General features: G+C 43.0%; 1 protein-coding gene across 1 annotated transcript; it reads right to left on the bottom strand.

Moving 5' to 3' along the window:
• Nucleotides 1–221: 221 nt before the first annotated feature.
• Nucleotides 222–13,902, bottom strand: LOC123991716 (delta-type opioid receptor-like). The gene is made up of 4 exons (XM_046293366.1): nt 13,765–13,902; nt 13,239–13,497; nt 1,101–1,453; nt 222–941 (listed from the first exon to the last, which is right to left on the bottom strand). The coding sequence occupies exons 2-4, from the start codon at nt 13,475–13,477 to the stop codon at nt 412–414; spliced, it is 1,122 nt and encodes a 373-aa protein (XP_046149322.1). The 5' UTR covers nt 13,478–13,497; nt 13,765–13,902; the 3' UTR covers nt 222–411.
• Between the last annotated feature and the right edge of the window lie 4,043 nt (nt 13,903–17,945).

Here is a 17,945-nt window from a genome sequence, read left to right as displayed (position 1 = left end):
CATCTCAAGACATACGTCAGGAAGTTAAAGCTTGGTCGCAAATGGGTCTTCCAAATGGACAATGACCCCAAGCATACTTCCAAAGTTGTGGCAAAATGGCTTAAGGACAACAAAGTTAAGGTACTGGAGTGGCCATCACAAGGCCTGACCTCCATCCCATAGAAAATATGTGGGCAGAACTGAAAAAGTGTGTGCGAGCAAGGAGGCCTACAAACCTGACTCAGTGACACCAGCTCTGTCAGGAGGAATGGGCCAGAATTCACCCAACATATTGTGGGAAGCTTGTGGAAGGCTATTTACAAAGGAACAGTAGCACTGCTGTGCTCACATTCCTGATATCGCCTGGGTTAGGCCCAGATCATTAGAGTCTTCCTTTCCAACTTGAGAAATGAAAGACACTTCCATGGCTAGTCATGCCGGCTTTCTAGTCCCGTCTGGGTTCTCCAGTGGAACTGGGGCCTCCGGGGACCTTACGGTGCCTTTTTTACCCAACCCCTTGTCCACCTTCTTCAGCTTTGTCGGGACGCAGAAGTCCCTGAAGCATCTCTTGAAGTTCTCATCCAGGAATGCGTAGAGGACAGGGTTGAGGCTGCTGTTGGTGTAGCCCAGCGCTACGCAGAAGAAGTAGGCGGCCATGACGGCGGTGGTCTCTGGAACGCTCACGAGCGCCTTGACCAGGATGAAGATGTGGATGGGCGTCCAGCACACTACGAATACCACCACCACCACCATGACCAGGCGGGTGATGCGTCGCAGGTTGCGGTCCTTCTCCCGGGAGCCCGAGAGGAGACGCACGCTCTTGAGTCGTAGCACCATCAGGGAGTAGCACACGGTGATGATGAGCACGGGCACCACGAAGGCAAACACAAACACACAGATCTTCATCAGGGTGTCCCAATACACGTATGGCTCCGGGAATTGTAAGGCACACTCCGTGGTGCCTAGAGGGAGAGAGACAGAAGCATAAAGTAACCAGCGCAAACTGTGCATAAAATTTTAATGACGTTCTCTTCGGAAATGTGTGCGTGTGTGGATCCATGCGCATGCATTCTTTTGTGTGCGTGCTTCATGACTGTGTGTGTGTCTGCATGCTTTCTCACCATTGTTGGTCTGGGTGCCCCCCAGTAGCAGTGCTGGTATCCCGGCTGCCGACGACAGCATCCAGATACACACGTTGATCATCTTGGCATTGATGGGTGTTCGGAAATCCAGGGCTTTGACCGGGTGGCACACGGCCACATAGCGGTCAACACTCATCATGGTCAGGGTGAAGATGCTGGTGAACATGTTGTAGTAGTCGATGGATATGAACACCTTACACACCACCTCACCAAACGGCCACGAGTTCAACAGGTAGTCAGTGCTCTGGAAAGGCATTGTCGTGGTGACCAGGGCGTCGGCCAGAGCCAGGTTGAATATGTAAATGTTGGTGGCCGTCTTCATCTTTGTATACCTGTTTCAGAAACAGCATAGAGTAAAGAATGTAGGGTAGAATGTGTAAGGTCCATACCTGAGTTTAAATACTATTTGAAATCATCTATATGCCATAATGTCAAAGTGGAGTTATGTTTTTTGATTTTTTTTTACAAATTAATAAAAAATGTGAAGCTGTAATGTCTTGAGTCAGTAGGTACTCAACCCCTTTGTTATGGCAATCCTAAAAATGTGCATGTCAAATAATAAGTTGCATGGACTCACTCTGTGCATAATAGTTTAACATGATTTTTGAATGACTACCTCATCTCTGTGCCCCACATACAATTATCTGTAAGGTCCCTTAGTCGAGCAGTGAATTTCAAAGACGGGAGGTTTTCCAATGCCTCGCAAAGAAGGGCACCTATTGGTAGATGGGTAATACAAAATGAATTACACTTTGGATGGTGTATCAATAAACCCAGTCACTGCAAAGATACACGAGTCCTTCCTAACTCAGTTGCCGGAGAGGAAGGAAACCGCTCAAGAATTGCACCATGAAGCCAATGGTGACTTTAAAGTAGTTACTGAGTTGAATGGCTGTGCGAGGAGAAAACTGAGGATGGATCAACAACATTGTAGTTAGTCCACAATACTAACCTAATTGACAGTGAAAGAAAGAAGCCTGTACAGAATAAAAATATTCCAAAACATGCATCCTGTTTGCAACAAGGCACTAAAGGAATACTGCAAAAAATGTGGCAAAGAAATTCACTTTTTATCCTGAATACAAAGTGTTAAGTTTGGGGCAAATCCAATACAACACATTACTGAGTACCACTCTCCATATTTTCAAGAATAGTGGTGGCTGCATCATGTTATGACTATGAATGTAATCGTTAAGGACTGGGGAGTTTTTCAGGATAAAAAAGAAACGGAATGGAGCTAAGCAGAGGACAAATCATAGAAGAAAACCTGGTTAAGTCTGCTCTTCACCAGACACTGGGAGATGAATTCAATTTCAGCAGAACAGTAACCTAAAACACAAGGCCAAATATACACCGGAGTTGCTTACCAAGACAACATTGAATGTTCGAGAGTGGCCTAGTTACAGTTTTGACTTAAATTGGCTTGAAAATCAATGGCAAGACTTGAAAATGGCTGTCTAGCAATGACCAACAACCAACTTGACAGAGCTTGAAGAATGAATCAAATGTGCAAATATTGTACAATCCAGATGTGCGATGCTCTTAGACTTACCCTGAAAGACTCTGCAATCGCTGCCAAAAGTGATTCTAAAATGCATTGACTCAGTGGTGTGAATACTTATGTAAATGAGATGCCGTGTTTCTGTATTTGATTTTCAATAAATTAGCAAACACTTCTGAAAACATGTTTTCACTTTGTCATTATGGAGTATTGTGTGTAGATAAAATATACATTTCAACCATTTTGAACTCAGGCTGTAACAACAAAATGTGGAATAAGTCAAGGTGTAGGAATACTTTCTGAAGGCACTGTACATAGAATGGCTGTGGGTCCCCGTGGAGAGGTTTGAAAAAGGCTAGACTAGAGCAAATGCCAACAGTATTTGAAAGATTTCGAATGGTTTTTGAACCCAGGCGATTATTGTTATCGACAGCTGATGAAAGAACGAAATGAAACCCAAAGGAAAACTTTTCCATCTGTTAAACCTTTTACTGCAGTGGGCTAAATCAGGGTCACACAGAGGATTTCTTGGTAGTCTTAAACAGATCTACATTGACACAAAAGTATACACCTCACACACAGGTTATGGTCTTTAAAAAAGAATACACATGTACCATGTCAGATAGAGAGTTGAAATGTATTACATTTTGAGTTTCTATCCTAATATTAGACATTATATACATCACAAAAGACTGAAATATAACCAAACCGTTTGACACAGAAATACTGGATTTTCAGCATTTAAAAAATAAATCATGTTTATTAATGATGAAAAATATGAATAACGTTCCACCCATGAGGCCACTAGAGGGCGATTTTGTCATTCGTCCGCAGGAATAAGTGTCTTTCTCGCCATCCTCTGACCTGGTGATTTTCAATTCTATTGATAATCCCAACAACACGGGGCAGACTAAAAGTAATACAAAAATGATCATACAAGGTCTTTTGATATCTCTGGAAAACTATTTCTGTAACTAGGGGAGAAAATGACACTTGGCAGGGCTAGCTTAGCAGCTTTTATACTTTTAACTAGTGTCCCAAACACTAGTTTGGGCACATTAAACAATTTCTACTTTAAAGTGGCAATCTGTGATTGGTAAATACATGTTTTGACTTTCAAATACATTATACACTGAGTGTACAAACATGCTCTTTCCATGATATAGACTGACCAAGTGAATCCAGGTGAAAGCAATGATCCCTTATTGATGTCACCTATTTAATCCACTTCAACAAGTGTAGATGAAGGGAGGAGACAATAATGATGTTTAAGCCTTGAGACAGTTGAGGCGTGGATTGTGTGTGTGCCAGGGTGAATGGGCAAGACAAATCATTTAAGTGCCTTTAAAATGGGTATGGTAGTAGGTGGTAGGTGCCAGGCGCACTGGTTTGAGTGTTTTCAAGAACTGCAAAGCTGCTGGGTTTTTCACGTTTTTCAAGAATGGTCCACCACCCAAAGAACACACAAATGTGGGAAGTGTTGGAGTCAACATGGGCCAGCATCCCTGTGGAACTCTTTAGGCACCTTGTAGAGTCCATTGAGGCTGTTCTTAGGGCGAAAGGGGTGCAACTCAATATTAGGAAGGTGTTCCTAGTGTTTTATACACTCAGTGAATATTGCCATTGATTCTTGAAGAAAATAGGACAACTTATAAATGTCTCAAAAGTTTAATTCAACTGTCAGTAGCTGTCTCAACTGTCTAAGCTTCAAAACCAAAAAATGCTGATCTCATGGATGGTCAGTCCTTGCATCCATCACTCTCTCTCATATGAGTGTGGTTACATTTCTCAAGCCCCATTCCTCAGCTGTTTGCCCCATAAAGGGGTTGGGTGGCCATTTGCTGTTGTTTGAATCCCAGATAATCTTTAAGATCTGAAATGGCTATAGCCATATATACAGTGCATTCGGAAGGTATTCAGACCCCTTGACTTTTTTCCACATTTTCTTACGTTACAGCCTTGTTCTAAAATGGATTGAATATATTTTCCCCTGTTGAATCTACACGCAATACCCCACATTGACAAAGCAAAAAAGGGTTTTTAGAAATGTTTGATATGATATTTACATAAGTACTCAGACCCTTTACTCTGTACTTTGTTGAAGCACCTTTGGCAGCAATTACAGCCAAGTCTTCTTGGGTATGACGCTTCAAGCTTGACACACCTGTATTTGGGGAGTTTCTCCCATTCTTCTCTAAAGATCCTCTCAATCTCTGTCAGGTTGGATGGGGAGCATTGCTGCACAGCTATTTTCAGGTCTCTCCGGAGATGTTTGATTGTGTTCAAGTCCGAGCTCTGGCTGGGCCACTCAATGACATTCAAAGACTTGTCCCGAAGCCACTCCTGCGTTGTCTTGGCTGTGTGCTTAAGGTCGTTGTCCTGTTGGACAGTAAACATTAGTAAGAGGTCTCGAGTGTCCTGGAGCAGGTTTTAAATTTTTTCAAATGTAGTTTATTTTTGCATTTTCCAATTAAGAACATTCAAAACAAAAGTGAAAATATATTAGACAACATTATGACAAAGTGACAGTAACAGACGAGTGTAAAAATATATATATATATACAAACATACAATAAATAAGTCATAATAAAGAGTAAAATAAAAAATTATAATAATGAGACATTGGATCATATACCTGCTGTATTCTACATATTATACATTATGTGTGAAACATCATGTGAAGATTATATAGAGATTCAATCAATGTGATGTAGGGTGAGATTCTCCACATAGTCAATAAAAGGTTGCCAAATTCTGTAAAATGTCTCTAACTTAAGCAGTAAGTGATTTTCTCCATTGGGATATAACTATGAACTTCCGATCGCCACATTGCAACTGGCAGGGGGGGAATCCCATTTCCATTTCAAGGCAATACATTTCTTGGCAATCGCTAGCAATATTTCTGTTAGCTTTATAGTATGGCTTTGCCTAAGATTCGAGTTAGTAAAGTTACCCGGTACACAGACCTCCGGGTCTAAAGGGAATGCAACCCTGTGAATTGAGGATATGGCATCGCATACCCCCTGCCAGAAACCGTGTAGTTTTGAACACTGCCAAGTGGAATGGAGGAATGTTCCTTCATTTGAGCCACATCTAAAACACAGGGAGTATATATCAGGTTTGAACTTGTGCAGTCTAGATGGGGTGATAGAGAGCTGATGGAGGAAATTAAACTGGATCAGTCTGTATCTGGAGTTCAATGTGGATGTAACACCATCCCTGCATAGGTCACTCCATAGACCCTCATTAAGATTAATACCCAGATCTTTTTCCCATCTAAGTCCGGGTTTATCTAGCTCAGGCAGTGTTAATCCTGACATAAGAGGATTGTAAACCATTGGAAATGGTCTTGAACAGTGTTTGGTCTGCATGGCAGAATTGTTCAATAGGTGACATCTTAGGTAGGTTCCATTGTCCCTTGAGAGTCCCCCTAATAAAGTTTCGTAGTTGTAGGTAGCTAAAGAAGTCCATGTTTAGGCAAGTGGTATTTCTGTTTCAGCTGATCAAAAGACATAAGAACTCCCTCATAACAATGCTGCAGAAGAGTGACACCCTTATCAGACCATGGTCTAAATGTACTATTCTGGAAAAACATAGGAATCAATCTATTGTTCCATAAATGGGTTTTAGGGGAAAGAAATCCCTCTCGTCTGAACAGCTCATGCAGTTTGCAACATGCCAGGACAGGATGTACGATTAAAGGGTTGTTGGTGATGGTTTTTATAGATTTTCTGTCCCATTTGTAAAACAATTCTGCCCCAGTGTCATCATTTACCTCAAACTTTTCAATGTTCAATCATGAAGGAGAGGGACCATTGTCAAACCTCTGAGCCAGAAACCTAGACTGTGCAGCCCAGTAGTACATTCTAAAATTGGGGAGGCTTAAGCCCCCTTGACTGTAATCAAGGGTCAGTTTATCCAGGCCAACCGTATGGGGTTTTGCCGTGCCAGATAAGTCAGCTTGTCGAGAGAGGAAAAGAATGCTGCGGGCACAGGGATAGAAACAAATATAAAAATCTGGGCAGGACCTTCATTTTAATTACATTGATTCTACCCAGTAGAGTGAGAGGCAAGTCCATCAATTTACACAAGTTACCCTCCACCTTTTGCAACCAGCCGGCCAGAATGAGTTTATAGCGGCTCTTCAGGTTACCATCCACCATTATGTCCAAATATGTGAAGCCCATAGGCGACCATCTAAAAGTAAACTTGTGCTTGATGGTATGGTGGTCAAAGACAGATAACGGTAAGATTTCCCTTTTATCGAAATTGACCTTATATCCAGAGAAAGAACTATAACACCGTAGTAGGATCTGCAAGTGAGAGAGAGAATGTTCTGGGTTCATTAGAAATAAGATAAGGTCGTCCACAAAGTGTGATAACTTATGGGTATGGGGGCCCACCTCAATGCCATGTATGTCAGGGTACGTTCTAATAGTCTCAGCCAACGGTTCGATGGCGAGGGCAAAGAGGTGGGGGCTAAATGGGCAACCTTGTCTGTTCCCCCTATAGAGAGGGAAAGAGGAGGAAGTAGTCCCATTGATAGCAATCCTAGCCTTAGGAGATTTGTAGAGTGATTTTATTAAATGTACAAACACGGTACCTAAACCAAACTTTTCCAAGCCGCGAAAGAGGTATGGCCATTCAACCCTATCAAAGGCCTTTTCGGTATTGAGGGAGACTGCGACACTAAGTATTTTGTTTTTGTTAGGTGAAGGTGAATTCTACCAAAGAACCTTCTGAGATTATTGGAGGACAATCTATTAATTATGAAGCCAGTCTGATCCGGGTTGACCAACAGGGGAAGACATGACTCCAGTCTCTTAGATAGCATCTTGATGACCAGTTTACAATCTGTGTTAAGGAGAGAGATTGGTCTATAGGAGGCACACTTTAGCAGGGTTTTCCCTTTCTTGTGAAGTACAGTAATCACTGCTTGAGAGAAAGACTCTGGAAAGCAGTTGTCCTCCCCAGCCTTTTAAGTAACTCCATAAAGGTAGGGAACCAACAGCTCCCTAAATTCTTTATACAACTCGAGGGAAGCCATCCTTCCCAGGAGATTTATTAGAAGGTATGGATTTAACCTGTCGCGACGAGCAATCCCGTATCCGGGATCCTATTTATAACCTCAAGCTCATTACCATAACGCAATGTTAACTATTCATGAAAATCGCAAATGAAATGAAATAAATATATTTGCTCTCAAGCTTAGCCTTTTGTTAACAACACCGTCATCTCAGATTTTCAAAATATGCTTTTGAACCATAGCTAAACAAGCATTTGTGTAAGAGTATTGATAGCCTAGCATTGCATTAAGCCTGGCATTCAGCATGCAGCATTTTCACAAAAACAAGAAAAGCATTCAAATAAAATAATTTACCTTTGAAGAACTTCAGATGTTTTCAATGAGGAGACTCTCAGTTAGATAGCAAATGTTCAGTTTTTCCAAAAAGATTATTTGTGTAGGACAAATCGCTCCGTTTTGTTCAACTCCATAATATCGACAGAAACATGGCAAACGTTGTTTAGAATCAATCCTCAAGGTGTTTTTCACATATCTATCGATGATAAATCATTCGTGGCAGTTTGGTTTCTCCTCTGAAGAAATGGAACGCGCATGGACCTGGAGATTATGCAATAATTTTGACGGAGGACACCGGGCGGACACCTGGTAAATGTAGTCTCTTATGGTTAATCTTCCAATGATATGCCTACAAATACGTCACAATGCTGCAGACACCTTGGGGAAACGACAGAAAGTGCAGGCTCATTCCTGGCACATTCACAGCCATATAAGGAGACATTGGAACACAGGGCATTCAAACTCTGTACCATTTCCTGTATGAAATTTCATCTTGGTTTCGCCTGTAGCATTAGTTCTGGGGCACTCACAGATAATATCTTTGCAGTTTTGGAAACGTCAATAGTTTTTTCTTTCCAAAGCTGTCAATTACATGCATAGTCTAGCATCTTTTCGTGACAAAATATCTTGTTTAAAAAACGGGAACGTTTTTTATCCAAAAATTAAAAGAGCGCCCCCTATCTCGAAGAAGTTAATGCCCCCAACAATTCAGGAACTGAGAACTGTTCACTCAGGCGCTCTCTGTCTTCCTCTGCCAGGCATGGGAGGTTGAGAGAGGAGAGAAAGGAGTCGATCTCTGATAGATCATCGCTTGATTGGGAAGTGTAGAGGACTTCGTAGTATTTCTTAAAAGTATCATTAATTTCAGTAGGGGCGAAAGATATCTCATTAGTAAGAGTTTCTATAGCATTAATTGTCCTCTTACTTTTCTCTGCTTTCAGTTGCCATGCCAATACTTTGTGTGCTTTCTCTCCAAGCTCGTAGTAACGCTGTTTGATTTAGTGAGGGCCCTCTCAGCTTGATATGTGTTCAGAGTATTATATTTCAGTTTTTTATTTACCAAAAGCCTGTATAGATCTTTAGCCGGGCTTCTTTGGTAGGTTCTCTCTAGGTCAGAGATTTCAGATTCAAGGACATTCAGTTCCACACCGTGTTTTCTCTTCAACCCTTTAGTATAGAAAATGATCTTTCCCCTCAGATAGGCTTTTCAATGTGTCCCAAAGAATGTAACTGTCAGGAGCGGAGGGTTTGTTTGTCAAAGTAAAAAATATTGATCTGCTCCTTGATGAATGGACAAAATTCAGGTTGCTTCAGGAGTGTAGAATTTAGTCTCCATCTATATGCCCCATTTACCTTGGTAGGAATGGAGATTGATAATACCAGAGGAGAATGGTCACTAAGCAATCTGGGGAGATACTCGATATCTAATACTCTATGAAACAGTTGGGTCGATAGTAAAAAAGTTATCTATGAGTGTGTTGTGTGGGTGTGAATAAAAAGAGTAGTCCCTATCCAGTGGGTGCAACTGTCTCCAGATGTCTATCAAATTAAGATCTTTCATGAATTGCATGGTGAGCTTACCGGCTTTGGTAAGAAGTGAGGCTTTATCAGAGGACCTATCAAGAACTGTATCTAAACAAAAATGTAAATCTCCTCCAACCAGTAGCTATCCTGGTTGAGCAGCCTGAATGAAGACATATGGTCATCGAAGTTAGGAGCATAAATATTCAATCGGGTCCAAGACTCTGAAATCATATGCCCCTGCACCAAAACAAACCTGCCAGAGGGATCAGCGATGGTGTTGTTGACGCAGAAGGGGATGTGTCTACTTGTCAAAATTTCAGTTCCTCTTGCTTTGGGGTTAAAAGAGGATGCAAAAACTTGTCCTACCCATTCCCTCTTCAATGTCTTGTGTTCACTGGCTATAAGATGTGTTTCTTGTAGAAACACAATGTCAGCCTTTAATATCTTAAGGTATGTATAAGACTCTTTTCCTCTTAATCGTGCTGTTAAGACCTTTAAGACCTTTTGGATTAAGCATAAATTGGATTGCAAATATATAACCGAATGGGAATCTCTCTCTCGTATGTAAATAGTCAGGTAATATTTCAACTTTAGTTTGAACACTGAAGTGACCTATGTGTCTCTTTAGGAAAGAAACAACAAAAAACATGGAAAAATCAACAAAACCAGAAACCCCATCCACCCCAATTGTCAGACTTAAAAGCACAATCCCAACAATCAAACATGAATACAATTGTAGAGATACGTTGTTGCTCGCTATCCATCTTGCTCAAGTGCTAAACCTTGGCGTAACCTAAAACCTGCAAGCTCTCTAAGTTGAAAACAAACGTTGTGAATAGACATTTATGGCTGAATATTTACTGCCCACAGTAAGGGCTGCTTGAGTCTCTTTTCAGGAGAGGAGAAACATAAATGGGGGGGTAGTGGGCCTAAGCCCACTAATTTGCTTTGCCCAGTGGATATTGACTAAACCAAAATATACTCAGGTGTTTATCGTTGTCTTGATTGGGAACCATATTTAGGCAACCATATTCTGTAACGGCTTTCTTGTGGTGAAGGAGAGTCGGACCAAAATGCAGCACTGTGATGATTCATGTTATTTTAATAACCTATACATGAAAAACTACCAAAATAATGAAAATGTGAAAACCGAAACAGTCCTATCTGGTGCAAACACAGATACAGGAACATCAGGACACTAAGGACAATCACCCACGTAACACTCAAAGAATATGGCTGCCTAAATATGGTTCCCAATCAGAGACAACTATAAACACCTGCCTCTGATTGAGAACCACTTCAGACAGCCATAGACTTAACTAGAACACCCCACTAAGCTACAATCCCAATACCAACACACCACATACAAAAACCCATGCCACACCCTGGCCTGACCAAATAAATGAAGATAAACACAATTACGACCAGGGGGCGTGACAAATGGAATAACTTTGAAGAGCTCGGTTTGTCAACGTCTGCTCAGCGGCATCACGTGCTCCCTGGAGCAGGTTTTAATCAAAGATTTCTTTGTACTTTGCGCCGTTCATCTTTCCCTCTAATCCTGACTAGTCTCCCAGTCCCTGAAAAACATCCCCACACCATACTTCCATACTTCACTGTAGGGATGGTGCAAGGTTTCCTCCAGATGTGATGCTTGGCATTCAGGCCAAAGAGTTCAATCTTGGTTTCATGAGACCAGAGAATCTTGTTTCTCATGGTCTGAGAGTTCTTTAGGTGCCTTTTGGCAAACTCCAAGCTGGCTGTCATGTGCCTTTTACTGAGGAATCGCTTCCATCTGGCCACTCTACCATAAAGGCCTGATTGGTGGAGTGCTGCAGGGATGGTTGTCCTTCTGGAAGGTTTTCCCATCTCCACAGAGGAGCTCTGTCAGAGTGACCATCGGGTTCTTGGTCACCTTCCTGACCAAGGCCCTTCTCCCCCGATTGTTCAGTTTGGTTGGGGTCCAGCTGTAGGGAGAGTCTTGGAGGTTCCAAACTTCTTCCATTTAAGAATGCTGGAGGCCACTGTGTTTTTGGGGACCTTCAATGCTGCAGACATTTTTTGGTACCCTTCCCCAGATCTGTGCCGACACAATCCCGTCTCGGAGCTCTTTGGACAATTCCTTTGACCTCATGGCTTCGGTTTTGCTCTGACATGCACTGTCAACTGTGGGACTCTGTATAGACAGGTGTGTGCCTTTCCAAATCATGTCCAATTAATTGAATTTACCACAGGTGGACTCCAATCAAGTTGTAGAAACATCTGAAGGATGATCAATGGAAACAGGATGCACCTGAGCTCAATTTCATCTCATAGAAAAGGGTCTGAATGCTTATTTAAATCAGGTTTCTCTGTTTGTTTGTTTTTTAAATTAATTTGCAAACATTTCTAAAAACCAGTTTTCGCTTTGTCATTATGGGGTATTTTGTTGTACATTGATGAGGAAATGTATTTAATCCATTTTAGAATAAGGCTGTAATGTACAATTGTGGAATAAGGGAAGGGGTCTGAATACTTTCTGAATGCATTTTACATACAGTATAGCGTTATAGACTATTGGTCAGTTACCATACACATGATCCACTAGAAGTTAGTTTAGCCAGTTGCTTTTTTGTATCAATACCTTGGACATGCTCCCATTTCACACGGTCATTATTCCTATCATCGACAGATTCTACACTTACAATTGCCGTTTTGAAAATATAACGCGGTAGGGATAATAAGGAAGGCCAAAACATCTGCTATGCGGATGTCGGCCAATGCTGATTATCAATGGTTAACGCTCGATCTGATTGAATCTAGGCCTGTACGATTAAATCACCGCTCTGATAGCACATTTCCTTCTAATGAGAAGGGAAAAAATCAGTCAGATGAAAAAAATATGTCAATTGTAAACTGAGCTGGCTACATAAAACAGAGAGCTGAGAGTATATCGCTATTTACTAATCAATGGAATTAACTTGGCGAGGTGACGGAAAGGCCCTGTGGATGACAGCCCAACGAGCATGTTCTGACGCAGACATCCATGGACGTCTAAAATACGGAATTCTGCTCACCGGAAGATAATGTGCAATCAATCTGATTTGAGGTAATTGTCTCTAGTCTGGAGTGCTTTGTGAGGCGTTGGTGCACTGCGTATGACACCAGCACTGTTTTATCTGTTTTACACACCTTAAATAAAACCCAACGAGGTGCAAGCAACCCTATCAACATGATAGAGCGCCACTGGTTTTAAATGCAATTAATGCGCTTTCTCTCTGCCCAAAGAACACTATTTCTCATAGGCTTGGCACATTTCATTTACACATTTAGAACACTTTTCAACATTGTCCCCAACAGATGTCGCATTCTAATTGTAAAAAGTCCCAATAGTAAAAAAAAAGTATTTTCCTTCCAATAGAGCTGTACAGTATGTTATGATTGAAACAAAAATAATCAAGCCGAACAAATCATATAGTGATTGTACATGTACTATTAGGTTTAAACATGCACCTGCCACTGGGTGGCTCACAAGTGTTGCAAATGTTTCAAAACTTCAGTTTTTAGTTTAATTTTGTGTGCGAAAATGTGGTAAGGTGTTTGCATGGGCATCTTACTGAAATGTTGTATATTTAGCATACTTGGTGTAACCCTTAATTTGCCTAAACTCTTTGGCAATAGCCTATATATTGGCAATTGATATCAATGCAATATTGAGATGAGTGTGCAAATCAATTATAATAAACCTTACCTGATGATAACATACATGACGAGGCAGTTGCCCACCAAGCCCACCACAAACACCACGGAGTACACAGCTGTGATAATGGGGATTATCGGGGACATTGACTCCTCTTCCCCGTCAGAGTCCAAAGTCAGATTGTGACCTGCTGCAAATCCAGACTGCGAAGTAGAATTCATATAACAGTCTTCGCCGAGCGCCAAGTGGCACTTATCGTCTTTGAAAATTTCAACCGGGGTGGCTTCCATTTTTGGTTATGTTTGACCACCTAACGAAAAGGAGAAAAGGGCATATGCCTTTGACTGGCTGTTGGCTATGCGTGAAGTAAGCCCGAAAGAAGAAAAAATAACGGTAAGAAAGTTGAAGATATGCGTCAAATTATAATAGTTTGTAAATTAAACCAACTTTTTATTATATGCCGTTCAAATTCATATATATATACAGGTCAAATCAATCCTGTTTTTAATGTGATATTAACAATTAAAACGTAATGCATAATGCGTAATTACACCCACCCGGGCCCTCGGTAACTTACCCTCTGGATATCAGTTCCTTCTGTTCCTTTTTTGTGTTTGTAGAATATGGAATTTTTGCTGAACAAAAATATATTTGCTGTTGGATCACTTTGTAGAGTGGAGTATGTGAGCAACAATCACAGCACCGCGGCTCGGCGGAGACTCGAGTCACTCCCGCTCAGTAGCCTACCCAACAACCCCCCCCCCCATCGAGCCCAAATATGACATCAGAGAAGTGACAATAACCCCAAGGCATAGTTAACGTCCCCACGTAACCATATTGTTCGATGTAACCATGGACTAGCCCACAACTGTGAGAGGTAAAGTGCGCAAAGAAAATACAGACATCCATTTCCTTATTACATGATTTAAATCACAATAATAGTATCTTTATCATATCACACTATATAATGTTTTTTTGTGCAAGTTATTAACCATGAATAATAAATATATATATATATATATATATATTTTTAAATTGAACCAGGCAAGTCAGTTAAGAACAAATTCTTATTTTCAAAGACTCCCTAGGAATAGTGGGTTAACTGCCTGTTCAGGGACAGAACGACAGATTTGTACCTTGTCAGCTCGGGGATTTGAACTTGCGACCTTCCGGTTACTAGCCCAATGCTCTAACCACTAGGCTACCCTGCCGCCCCTATATCATTTCAGCACAGAACCAATCATTCATTACTAGCCACACAAAGTACCCTCTGACAAAGATGATGTCCTGTATGTACGTTATGTGATTATGCACTGTGACCAATTATATGCTGTGCCATATGAATATGACCTATGGTGATATACCCTCTATCCTGTAACGTAGGTAAATATAGGCTACTCTGTGTATGTCCTGAAATGCATGTACAAGCTGCAACTGATGTGAGTGGAAATGCTGGGTCTCAGTCTCGGTTTGTAGTCTTCTTGGTAGCCTGAGGGATGCCAAGGATCCATGAGCTCTAAACACTAATTACAGCTAATCAGAGGAGAAAGCAAATGAGAAAGTCAAACCTTGTTAATACAGCCCAAAATGTTCCCACGGTGATTTACATAGTGGATATGATGCACGATAGGTTCTCGGTTCAAGTAAGTTCAACAGATACAAAAACAACAGGAAGCAGATTGAAGCACTTAAGCACAGGTCTTTCAAATGTTTAGCAGTCATCATATCCATAGATGTCTATAATCGATTGGTGCACTTTTATTCTGTATTGCTTCAGTACTGATGATTACTGAGTCATACTCTGACTTGACTTCATCCTCTTGGCCCCCTTGGGTGCATAGGGCATCCACCATGCCCCCCCCCAAGAGCTTTTAGTCATACTCTAAAGTGTCGTATTTGCAAGGCCCCTTTCTCAAAAAAAAAAAATTCCTTTGGTTGAACAGATCATCTCGTATTTTGTTTAAGCACCAGTACAGCAAAATGCTTTCCTGGAAGTTACATTTGATCTGCTGGGATAGGGGGTCATCCTAACACATTTCTCAGAATTTCTTTGAAAGGGTTAACTAGTTTGTATCTTGTAAAAAAAATGGTAATCTGTCATGGCATTTCAGCAACACTATGTATTACATACAGGTATAGCATTTAATTGTGTTAATTATCTTTTTTGAGAAAATATATGAAGAGAACCTCTGGCCTGCTCGCCTCCCTACCACTGAGGAAGTACAGTTCCCGCTCAGCCCAGTCAAAACTGTTCGCTGCTCTGGCTCCCCAATGGTGGAACAAACTCCCTCACGACGCCAGGACAGCGGAGTCAATCACCACCTTCCGGAGACACCTGAAACCCCACCTCTTTAAGGAATACCTAGGATAGGATAAAGTAATCCTTCTCACCCCCCCCCCTTAAAATATGTAGATGCACTATTGTAAAGTGGCTGTTCCACTGGATGTCATAAGGTGAATGCACCAATTTGTAAGTCGCTCTGGATAAGAGCGTCTGCTAAATGACTTAAATGTAATGTAAATGTAGAACACATAAGTACTCAATTACTACATGCATTGAGGTTACCAGTCAGTTCCAGGTACTCACATAGCGTGGAGTTCCAGGTCTCCGGTAGCCTCTGGAACTGCCGATCTGCGGCCAGCAAGGCAGAGTTCATCTCAGCCTATGCCTCCCTCCAGTCCCTCGACTTCTTGGCACTGACGGAAACATGGATCACCACAGACAACACTGCTACTCCTACTGCTCTCTCTTCGTCCGCCCACGTGTTCTCGCACACCCCGAGAGCTTCTGGTCAGCGGGGTGGTGGCACCGGGATCCTCATCTCTCCCAAGTGGTCATTCTCTCTTTCTCCCCTTACCCATCTGTCTATCGCCTCCTTTGAATTCCATGCTGTCACAGTTACCAGCCCTTTCAAGCTTAACATCCTTATCATTTATCGCCCTCCAGGTTCCCTCGGAGAGTTCATCAATGAGCTTGATGCCTTGATAAGCTCCTTTCCTGAGGAAGGCTCACCTCTCACAGTGCTGGGCGACTTTAACCTCCCCACGTCTACCTTTGACTCATTCCTCTCTGCCTCCTTCTTTCCACTCCTCTCCTCTTTTGACCTCACCCTCTCACCTTCCCCCTACTCACAAGGCAGGCAATACGCTCGACCTCATCTTTACTAGATGCTGTTCTTCCACTAACCTCATTGCAACTCCCCTCCAAGTCTCCGACCACTACCTTGTATCCTTTTCCCTCTCGCTCTCATCCAACACCTCCCACACTGCCCCTACTCGGATGGTATCGCGCCGTCCCAACCTTCGCTCTCTCTCCCCCGCTACTCTCTCCTCTTCCATCCTATCATCTCTTCCCTCCGCTCAAACCTTCTCCAACCTATCTCCTGATTCTGCCTCCTCAACCCTCCTCTCCTCCCTTTCTGCATCCTTTGACTCTCTATGTCCCCTATCCTCCAGGCCGGCTCGGTCCTCCCCTCCCGCTCCGTGGCTCGACGACTCATTGCGAGCTCACAGAACAGGGCTCTGGGCAGCCGAGCGGAAATGGAGGAAAACTCGCCTCCCCTGCGGACCTGGCATCCTTTCACTCCCTCCTCTCTACATTTTCCTCCTCTGTCTCTGCTGCTAAAGCCATTTTCTACCACTCTAAATTCCAAGCATCTGCCTCTAACCCTAGGAAGCTCTTTGCCACCTTCTCCTCCCTCCTGAATCCTCCTCCCGCTCCCCCCCCTCCTCCCTCTCTGCAGATGACTTCGTCAACCATTTTGAAAAGAAGGTCGACGACATCCGATCCTCGTTTGCTAAGTCAAACGGCACCGCTGGTTCTGCTCACACTGCCCTACCCTGTGCTCTGACCTCTTTCTCCCCTCTCTCTCCAGATGAAATCTCGCGTCTTGTGACGGCCGGCCGCCCAACAACCTGCCCGCTTGACCCTATCCCATCCTCTCTTCTCCAGACCATTTCCGGAGACCTTCTGCCTTACCTCACCTCGCTCATCAACTCATCCCTGACCGCTGGCTACGTCCCTTCCGTCTTCAAGAGAGCGAGAGTTGCACCCCTTCTGAAAAAACGCTTGGATTGCGTCCTACCTGACAGGTCGCTCCTACCAGGTTGCGTGGCGAGAATCTGTCTCCTCACCACGCGCTCTCACCACTGGTGTCCCCCAGGGCTCTGTTCTAGGCCCTCTCCTATTCTTGCTATACACCAAGTCACTTGGCTCTGTCATAACCTCACATGTTCTCTCCTATCATTGCTATGCAGACGACACACACTTAATCTTCTCCTTTCCCCCTTCTGATGACCAGGTGGCGAATGCATCTCTGCATGTCTGGCAGACATATCAGTGTGGATGACGGATCACCACCTCAAGCTGAACTTCGGCAAGACGGAGCTGCTCTTCCTCCCGGGGAAGGACTGCCCGTTCCATGATCTCGCCATCACGGTTGACAACTCCATTGTGTCCTCCTCCCAGAGCGCTAAGAACCTTGGCCTGATCCTGGACAACACCCTGTCGTTCTCAACTAACATCAAGGCGGTGGCCCGTTCCTGTAGGTTCATGCTCTACAACATCCGCAGAGTACGACCCTGCCTCACACAGGAAGCGGCGCAGGTCCTAATCCAGGCACTTGTCATCTCCCGTCTGGATTACTGCAACTCGCTGTTGGCTGGGCTCCCTGCCTGTGCCATTAAACCCCTACAACTCATCCAGAACGCCGCAGCCCGTCTGGTGTTCAACCTTCCCAAGTTCTCTCACGTCACCCC

Source organism: Oncorhynchus gorbuscha, linkage group LG12, assembly GCF_021184085.1.
Source record: "Oncorhynchus gorbuscha isolate QuinsamMale2020 ecotype Even-year linkage group LG12, OgorEven_v1.0, whole genome shotgun sequence".
In the NCBI taxonomy this organism is placed as follows: domain Eukaryota; kingdom Metazoa; phylum Chordata; class Actinopteri; order Salmoniformes; family Salmonidae; genus Oncorhynchus; species Oncorhynchus gorbuscha.
The sequence above is the reverse complement of the archived record's forward strand: the minus strand, read 5'-3'. Positions and strand labels throughout refer to the sequence as shown.